Source organism: Pinus tabuliformis, chromosome 2_2 (genome assembly GCF_031772625.1).
Source record: "Pinus tabuliformis cultivar Carrire ecotype Pingquan chromosome 2_2, CPIR1, whole genome shotgun sequence".
Lineage (NCBI taxonomy): Eukaryota > Viridiplantae > Streptophyta > Pinopsida > Pinales > Pinaceae > Pinus > Pinus tabuliformis.
In genome coordinates, this window is record NC_142300.1 from 480,590,560 (window position 1) to 480,600,902 (window position 10,343).

At 27.8% G+C, this 10,343-nt stretch overlaps 1 protein-coding gene across 1 annotated transcript; it reads right to left on the reverse strand.

Moving 5' to 3' along the window:
* Window positions 1-1,541: 1,541 nt before the first annotated feature.
* On the reverse strand, window positions 1,542-2,592 carry LOC149193425 (uncharacterized). Its single transcript, XM_089404841.1, has 2 exons — window positions 2,364-2,592; window positions 1,542-2,262 (listed from the first exon to the last, which is right to left on the reverse strand). Exon 2 carries the CDS (start codon window positions 2,229-2,231, stop codon window positions 1,965-1,967), a length of 267 nt encoding a protein of 88 aa, XP_089260967.1. The 5' UTR covers window positions 2,232-2,262; window positions 2,364-2,592; the 3' UTR covers window positions 1,542-1,964.
* Between the last annotated feature and the right edge of the window lie 7,751 nt (window positions 2,593-10,343).

Genomic DNA, 10,343 nt, shown 5'->3' on the forward strand with positions numbered 1-10,343 from the left:
TTGTCCTTTGTAGAGGCCACTACTTCACCTAAACCTTTCTCTTTATTTTCCAAGAAGACATTACATTCCATGGAGATGATGGGGATCTTCCTTTGATATATTGATATTTCCATTCCATATAGATGATGGGGACCTTCCTTTGATGGATTTTATATTTCCTAACAGTGATGCTTAGAGTTGGTTCGAAAATAAAATATGTTTGGCGGGTTTATTGGTTTTTTCTAGTCAAATTCTAGGTAAGCAACCATTGAGAAAAGAAAATATGTATGAAAAAGTAAAGACATGGATGGGAGTAATGTTAATATTGTTGTTGTACTAACAAGCACATATAAATGTGTATGAAAAGGTAAAGACATGCATGGGAGTAATGCTAATATTGTGTTGTACTAACAAGCACATACAAACACATCTCCCCAAACAAAAATGGTACAAAAATGATAAAAACTCTATAGGAAACCAAGAATCTTCTATATCAACATATTAACATTTTACTGAACAAATTGATTATTTCCATTGGTGATCTTCTATGTCTACAAATATTATGGCATGTCTAAATCAATGAAATTTGATTTTGGGGTTAATATGGATATTTTATTATGTCATATCTCATATATACAAATATTATGGCATGTCCAAATCAATGAAATTTGATTTCGGGGTTAATATGGAGATTTTATTATGTCATATCTCATATATACAAATATTATGGCATGTCCAAATCAATGAAATTTGATTTCGGGGTTAACATGGAGATTTTATTATGAGTGTTCAGTGCAATTTCGAACCAAGATTATTATGAGTCATTTATGTGTTATGGTCATTTTGTTATTATGATAAATACTTTAAAAAAAAATTAACATCAGTGTAATGTTATTGATGAAGAGTTAATTTATTATCAAAACATCATTCTCGAAGAGGAAAACTTTAAACATAAAACCCAAAAGTCAGAAAAATATGTTTAACATGTAGTCAAAAAAATATGTTTAACAAGTAAAAGGAAATCCAAATTCCAACCCTGATTCCTACTATCCATCTAATAATTACTAGTAATTAAATTAAAATTCTAGAAACCTTCTTCCAAAATAAAACAACTCATCTCCATAATTATTGATTAAATTACAATTATTACAATTATTTTTAAATACATAAATAAATTTCACATCTTTATAAACTTATTACACCTAAATTATAAAATTCAAAAAAATAATATTAATAATTTCAACCATCCTTATATCATCCTACCAAATTTTCAACCATCTTTCCCACCTCCAAATTTTCAATCATATTCCAAGCAAACGACGTCCAAATTTGAAAGTGACCCAGCCAGCATATTTTCAGACTATTACCAAAAGAGTTAACCATATAACATACATATTAACACTAGATCCATCTCTTACAAACTCATAAACAGAATTAATCTTTTCAGAGTAACACCAAAAGTGTTAACCATATAACATAAATATTAATACACCCAGATACATCTCTTACAAATTCATATAACATATATATTAACACACCCAGATGCATCTCTTACAAATTCATAAATAGAATAAATCTCCAAAATACTTTCAGTATATAACAAATATGTACAAGTTTTGGTTTCGTACCAAAGGAACCATCCCTCCAGATGAGGTCAGGAGTCCAATCAAATCATTGCGAATATTAACTTTATTCAACTGACCTTGTCGTTAAATGTCATGCAAAGTTTCAGGGTTAAGAAACCTCACAAAGCTCCGTTGAACCTTCCAACGGTCTCTGCTTTGCAAAGGCAGAGCGTATGAACGCCGCGAGAATCGAACCCCCGACCATTTGAGCCGAGTTAAAGTATCTGAAACCCTGGCAACCTAATTTGTCCGTCTCAGAAAGCAGAGAAGCTACAGCAAGGCAACCCTTAATCGAGACTGAATTAATGAATACCGTCACGCTAAGGAATCGAATGCATACTGAATTTGACGAGACATAATTTATGCCGAGGCGGACCTCTTCCGGCCCCATTTATACGATGAGCGGTGCAATCTGCACCGGAACGAACCCGCGTGATTTGTCGGAGAACAGAGGCAGAATTTGTTCCCGCCGGAGCGCTGGACTGTTTCTTCCTCTCTTTGAGGCGAAATTAATCGGTTCACCGTTTCTTCTGCAAGTATAAGCTGCTGATGCTGTATGTGCTCTGTACTTCTGCCATTTTCCCTTGAATTCTCGCAGATTATTCCCGGCCGATTTGCACAGCACATGCCGTCCTTCAATTCAATTTCTTGCTCCAATCTAGAATAAAGAGAATGCAATCAAAAACCTAAACTTCTGAAGATTTTTTTTTTGGCAAGTCAAAAGAAATTGCTGTGAACGAAATCGTCATACAAACTCACCCAAGAAAGGAGGCGAGAATCGAACCTAGGACCCGGGGTCCTCTGTTACTGCCAAATCGGCTTTAATGGCGAAGAATGGATGAGAGAATGGCCGCTGAATTTCACAGCGGGTCTGACAACGGACACAGATATCGGATTCGGGAGACGAAACGCCAGATTGCAAGCAAAATTAGCCGCCGGGCACTCGACGCTTATCTAAGCACGCTCGGCAATTATATATTTAGAGCGGCAACAACGACCGGGCCCTGTGGTTTTGGTGGGATTGGTACCGTGGTTTAATTGGTTTAAATTATGTACTAAAGATTATTCCTTGCTTTCTCGGGTGGTGTTGCCCTTTTGATTCCGAAAAGATAAAGCATTCTCTCTTTCTTCCCATCACAATTGCCACGTGTCTGGACATTATAAACACCCATGCATGGTATCTTGAGTGGTCAGCAAGGTCTCTGCAAAGAGAGAGAAAAATAATGGGAATGTGGTCCATGTATCTCTACGAGTGGCTATGACCCATCAAATGGATCCTGCAGACGTGTCATGCCCTCGGTATCACGACCCTTTACCTGGGTCTTGCGGACGTGTCATGCCGTCGGTGTCAGCATGGGTCATGGATGGCTAATTATAGTAATTTCTTCAATTCCAAAATAAAGGAATTTGTCGTGGACGGCTAATTAGAGGAATTTATGCAATTCCAAAATAGAGAAATTTCTTATGGACGGCTACTTAGTGGAATTTCTTCAATTTCAAAATAGAGGAATTTGTAATGGAGTGGTCAGACGAATTTTATATAATTTGTTTTTTTAATAATAAAATTGTTATGTATTTTAATTTAAAATTTATTATACAGGTAAAGGGTTTAAATATGTGTAAGTGTTAGCTTCTTATGTGTTTTCAGGAGGTTGTAAAATTTTAGAATTTTTTATATACGTGTTAAAAAATTAAAAGTAAGAGGCTTACACTATTTCATACATATATCAAGTTGTGTTTTTTTTTTCCGATATTTGAAAAAAAAAAATTATTTATAATTAATATTAAAATATTTTAATTAAAGTTTATGTTGATTTTGTTTAATATTTTTTTTAATATTATATGTTAATTTCATATTAAATATAAAATAAAGATAAAAAAATATTTTTCAAAAAAATTTAAGCAAGAACTCCAAATATATAATTTATTAAGAAGAATCAATTTTTTTTATTGCAATTATTTCTTCCAGTTTTATATTCTAAAAAGAATTTGCACCTTTAAAGATTTGAATCCTCTCAACACATAATATAGCATTAACTAAAATGGATTTGCTATATATATATGTCAAATTTGTGTTGTGCACATAAAGAATCATACATCTCTCTCATATGTTTTTTATTCTCTTTCTCTTTATTACTTTATTTATAACTAATATTAAAATATTTTATTCAAAGTTTCTAGTGAAATATTATTTTGTTTTTAATATTTTTTTAGATACCACATATTAAGTCCATAATAAACACGTAAGAAATTATACATATTTCTTAAAAAAAAAAAAAACTTTTCCTTTTCTTTTTTATATCTAAAGTTGATATTAAAACATTTTAATTAAGCATTAAAATAAAATATATTATATTTATGATGACATTGAAATATTCTTTTTGTTAATAATATTTTTCTTAAATATAAAGTGTAACTCCATATTGAAAATAGATTATCAAACTCCAATATAAAAAGTGTCTCTAACCTATACGAATTTTTTTACTCTCAATTGCTTATATTAAATTATTTTAGTAATGATGAACATTGATTTTTTATTTTATTAATATTTAATATTATTAAATATTGTGTTTTATATCTAAAGTTGATATTAAAACATTTTAATTAAACATTAAAATAAAATATATTATATTTATGATGACATTGAAATATTCTTTTTGTTAATAATATTTTTCTTAAATGTAAAGTGTAACTCCATATTGAAAATAGATTATCAAACTCCAATATAAAAAGTGTCTCTAACCTATACGAATTTTTTTACTCTCAATTGCTTATATTAAATTATTTTAGTAATGATGAACATTGATTTTTATTTTATTGATATTTAATATTATTAAATATTGTGTTTTAACTTTATATCAACTATGAATGGAATTACACGTCATTTTCATATTGAAATTTAAAAAACAAACTCATTGTGAAGTATAAATGGAATTAGACATCATTTTCATATTGAAATTTAAAAGAAAAACTCTATGTGAAATATAAATAAAATTACATATCACTTTCATATTAAGATCTAAAAAACAAATTCTATATCAAATATAAATGAAATTACATATCACCTTCATATTAAAATCTAAAAACAAACTTCATATCAAATATAAATGAAATTACGCATCACTTTAATATTAAAATTTAAAAACTCTTATATTACATAATACAAATTTATTTACTTCCAATTACATTATTTATATTTAATATTAAAATACTTTTTAATATAATATTTTTAAAATATGTAAAAACTTATATAAAAAAAATTATATATTTTCCAACAAAATATAAAGACGTAATAAAATTAAGTATTTATTTCATAAATAAAATATTTAAGTTTTATATAATTTAAATAAATAGTATGAATTAATATTATAAATTAACATTAATAATATATTATTAAGTAATCTCAAATTTACTTGACTTCCAATATAATCAATATAAACATCATATACCTTTGATGAAGGCAAATCTCTTAAAAGTCAATTCATATGCTGAATTATTGTGAGAGCGAGAACTGTTTCCTTTCGTACGAGTTTGATGCGATTCTAATCTTCGCCCTGAAGCGACGACTTTGATACGATTTTAACCTTGGCCATGAAGCCAATATCACAGAAAACAGTGGCAACGCTATTTATTGATGATTTACTTATTAAATTTATAAAAAATTAGATCTAGTTTAATATTTTTGGATTAAATTAATTTTCATTATCATTATTTTTGGATTAAATTAATTTTCGTTATCATGATTGTGTCTTTCATAGTTAAACAATTAAATGAAATAGATGTATAATTATTTTTATATTTAATATGAAATTAATTAAAAAAATTATTATTTTTCTAGTTTTTGTATTAATAAAAAATTAGCTATAGTTCATGAGATTTTGGATAGACGATGATTGCATGTGTTGTTAAAAAACTTTTTGATGTGAAGTTATTAGTTCAATTCTTTTCTCGGTAGTGTGATAGGAATGATATATTGAACATGATGAAAATATAGTCTTGCTAAACTTAAAAAAAAAAAACAATTATATATAACTAATATTCAAAATCCTACAAATCTTAAAAAAAAATTAAGTATAACAAATTTTTAGGAGTGTGCGAAAAATCGGCCAAAAAATAACATCCAAAAATACTCTGACCTGTAAGAAACCACTGAAAATGCTCCGACAAGGTTCTTCATCTCAATCAACTCATGGGCAGGTGAATCCTCCCGAGTAGGTGAACACGTCTTCCTTCCCAACAAACTGCAAAGACTACTTGGGCACACTAGTGGCCACGAACCCGACACCTCTGGTTGTAGGGACATGAAATTAACATATATTACCTATATTAATAAATATAATAAATTTAAACCTGATTTTTTTTTTTTTTTTTTTGTAAGCTGGGGTGGGACTCTCCGATTTACATGTCCATTATGTACCCCTCTACGGGGGAAGGGTAACCCAAGATTTGAACCCAAGACTTCCGGTTTGGTGAGACTTCATTTCCACGGCCCTTGCCGCTTGAGCTACCCTATATAGACAAATTTAAACCTGATTTTAGTTTGATGTTTTTAATGTTATAAATTTCACTTTAGTGGTAAGTTATTTGGATGATTGTTATTTAAAGTATAATAATTATTTCAATTAAAAAAAGTTTAGGTACAATTATTTTTTTAAGTTTTGTATTTTATAAAGAATTTGCAATTTTAAATGGTTGAATCCTCTCAACACACAATAGAGTAGGAATTAAAATGGATCTGATATATATATATATGGGGTATGGGTTAATTGGTGTTGTGCACCTCAGGAATCACACATTTTTCTCGGATGTTTTTTCATTTTTATTTTTTATTAGTTTATTTATAATTAATATTAAAATATTTTATTCAAAATTTCTAATGAAATATTATTTTATTTTTAATATTTTTTTTTTAAATACCACATGTTAAGTCTAAATAAAGCACATAAGAAATTATATATATTTCTAAAAAAACAAACAATAAATTGTGTTTTCTTTTTATTTTCTTTTTCCTTTCCTTTTTATATTTAAAGTTGATATTAAAACATTTTATTTATACATTAACATAAAATAATATGTTATATTTATGATGACATTGAAATATTTTTTTTGTTAATAATGTTTTTCTTAAATGCAAAGTGTAACTCCATATTGAAAATGGATTATCACACTCCATTATAAAAAGTGTTTCTATCTTACAAGAATTTTTTTACTCTCAGTGGTTTATATCAAAATATTTGAGTAATGATCAACATTGATTTTTTTTAATGATATTTAATATTATTAAATATTGTGTTTTAACTCCATATCAACTATAAGTGAAATTATACATCACCTTCATATTAAGATTTAAAATGCAAACTCTATGTGAAATATAAATGGAATTACACGTCACTTTCATATTGAGATCTAAAAAACAAACTTCATATCAAATATAAATGAAATTACACATCACCTTAGTATTGAGATCTAAAAAACTCTTCTATTACATAATATAAATTTATTTACTTCCAATTACATTGTGTATATTTAATATTAAAATATTTTTATTATAATATTTTTAAATGTGTATAAATTTATATAAGAAAAATTATATATCTTCTTCGTAACAAAATATAAAAAACATCTTTTTACAAAATTAATTATTTATTTCATGAATAAAATATTTAAATTTAATATAATTTAAATAAATACCTTTAAATTAATATTATAAGTTAGCATTGTTTATGGAGATTTGCATAGACAATGATCAGGAGCTTTGTTAAGGCACTCCTTGATGTGAAGTCACGGTTCATTTCACCTCCCTAATGGGGTGATATATTAGATATGATAAAAGATGTAGTCCCATCAAGGCTACACTTTTTTTATAAATTAACATTAATAATATATTATTAAGTAATCTCAAATCTACTTGACTTCCAATATAATCAATATAAACATCTTATACCTTTGATGAAGGTCAATCTCTTAAAAGTCAATTCATACCCTAAATTATTAAACATCTTTCTACATAATAAAATATTTAAATTTTATATAATTTAAATAAATAACATAAATTAATATTATAAGTTAACATTTTTTACCGGGTTTTGGGTCTTGGATAGACAGTGATCAGATGTTTTGTTAAAGCACTCATTGATGTAAAGTTATCGATTCAATTCTTCTCCCTAATCAAAATAATATATTAAACATGATAAAAATATAATCTCACCAAACTTATAAAAAAATTATAAATTAACATTAATACTATATTATTAAATAATCTCAAATTTACTTCCCTACCCATATAATCAAATATAAACATCCTATACCTTTAAGGAATGTCAATCTCTTAAAAGTCATGTCAATCTCTTAAAGGTCAATTCATATGCGGAATTATTATGAGAGCGATAACGATTTCCTTTGATACGAGTTTGATACCATTCTAACCTTCGCCATGAAGCCACGAGTTTGATACGATTTTAACCTTCGCGATGAAGCCAAAATCACTAAGAACAGTGGCGACGATATTTATTGATGATTAACTCATTAAATTTATAAAAATTTAGATCCAGATTAATATTTCTAGATAAAATTAATTTTCATTATCATTTTCAGGAAAGAAAAATCTCTCGTTTTGTATTAATAAAAAATTAATTATATATAACTGATATGTGGTGTGAGTACAATAAGCTCTAGGCCATCGAATTGTAACAAAAACAAGATATAGGGCACACAAGTCTGTCAAAGAACCCCATACAGAGCTTATGATATAGTCTGACACATGGAAATCACTCATAGCTATGCTGGTTATCAAACCTAAACAAAATTTGATAGGAAAAAGGAGCAAGGCTAAAAAAACAAAATCCAAATGGGCATCTTGACAAAACCGAAAGAAAAATAACGTTCAAAAATATTCTGACCAGCAAGAAAGGCATAAAACTTCTCCATTAGACTTTTTCATCTCAATGACTCATAGACTTGTGGACCCTCGAGTAGGTGAACACATCTTCGTTACTAGCAAACTGCAGAGACTACTTGGGCATCAGAGTGACCACTAACCCTAAAACTTTTCCACTAGACTTTTTCATCTCAATGACTCATAGACTTGTGGACCCTCGAGTAGGTGAACACATCTTCGTTCCTAGCAAACTGTAGAGACTAGTTGGGCATCAGAGTGACCACTAATTCGATGGCGGTTTTAGTTGCATATGAAATTAATATATACTAGTATAATTATATTAAAAATATTAATATGGTTGATATATTTTAGTTGCATATGAAATTAATATATATTAGTACAACCATATTAAAAATATTAATGTGAAATGAATATTATAAATAATAATAAGAAATTTATCATGGAGGAATTTATTAGAATTGGAATAATCTCAAATCTCTAGAAAATTGGTGGGCAGGAAGGCACAAATCTAATTTAAATTTATTAAAAGTCAATGCAACCTAACAAACTATATAATATATTACAATCATTGATAAGCATTAAGACTAAGCATATGTTGAGCATATACACTATAACGGATGATAAGAATTAAGACTAAGCATATGGTGATCATATTCCCTTGAGAATCAATTTAGTCTCTCAATTAAAAATAAAATAAAAAAGTCGACAAATCTTCATCCATCTTAAGTTGAAATAAAAAACCTTGGACAATTACCTAAATCAGTAAATATAATAAATTTAAATTTGATTTTAGTTAAACGGTTTTAAATGTTATAAATTTCATTTTAATTATAAGTTATTTAGATGTTTGTTATTTAAACCATAATGTTATTAGGATTTTTGAATTTCATTGTGTAATATATTTTTATTTTAATAATTTATTGAAATTTGATATTGAACTTGGATAAGAAAAATAATAATATTCCTTTAATAAATACCAAGCTTAGTTGACAAATAATAATGTCTTATAAATGAAGAGATGTTTATAAAGTTTAATATATTAGTATTAGTGGTTGAGTTTCATGTAAAAGGTTTCAAGGTTGAATTTTCAAGTTCGCTACCTATTTTCCATGCTTCACTTAATATCTATATTAAATCAAGTATCATAATCAATGTCAATAGGTCTACACTAAGTACTATTTGCAAGTGAAAAAGTTTCTCCCTGAAATTTTCCTCATTAAAAAAAAACTTAGTAAACTAATTCAAGTAGTTTATTGTATTAATTGTTATAGGATGGATTTGATTTCATGGATTGACCACAAAGCTCATTAGAAGTACTCGAACCAAACAATGTAATATTATTGATGAGCTTACATTAAGTACCATCCATAAAATACCATAAAGCGTGAAAAAAAAAAATCCACTAAAGTTTTTTAAAGAAAACGCTAATAATATAATTCTTTTTAAATTTTTAATCATATTTTCAAATTATTATTATTTAATTTAAAACTAAAATTTCTAATTAAAATGATAAATATAATCAATTGAGGTTATCTCAAGTGGTTGGGTGCAATGGTTTTTATATTTCCCATCTGGGTTCAAGAGTATTGTTGTGATAGCTTCGTGCCTATGAATATTGTTGTATTGACTTCATGCCTTACGAACTCTTAAATATTGTATTGTTGTATTGGGTTCATGTCTTGTGAACTCTTAAGTGAGTATACTTGTGGGTTGGCCTGGTCCCAACGACCCTCTCTCTAAGAGAGAGGCAAGTGAGTATACAAACAACCCTACTCTAGTCCTTAGGTTGAGAGGGAGACAAGTGAATATACTAGCAACCGAGGCAAGTGAGTATACCAACA

What these genes read in the sequence shown, in the direction of transcription:
- LOC149193425 (XM_089404841.1), bottom strand. Translation starts at nt 2,231, where the DNA reads ATGTGCTGTGCAAATCGGCCGGGAATAATCTGCGAGAATTCAAGGGAA.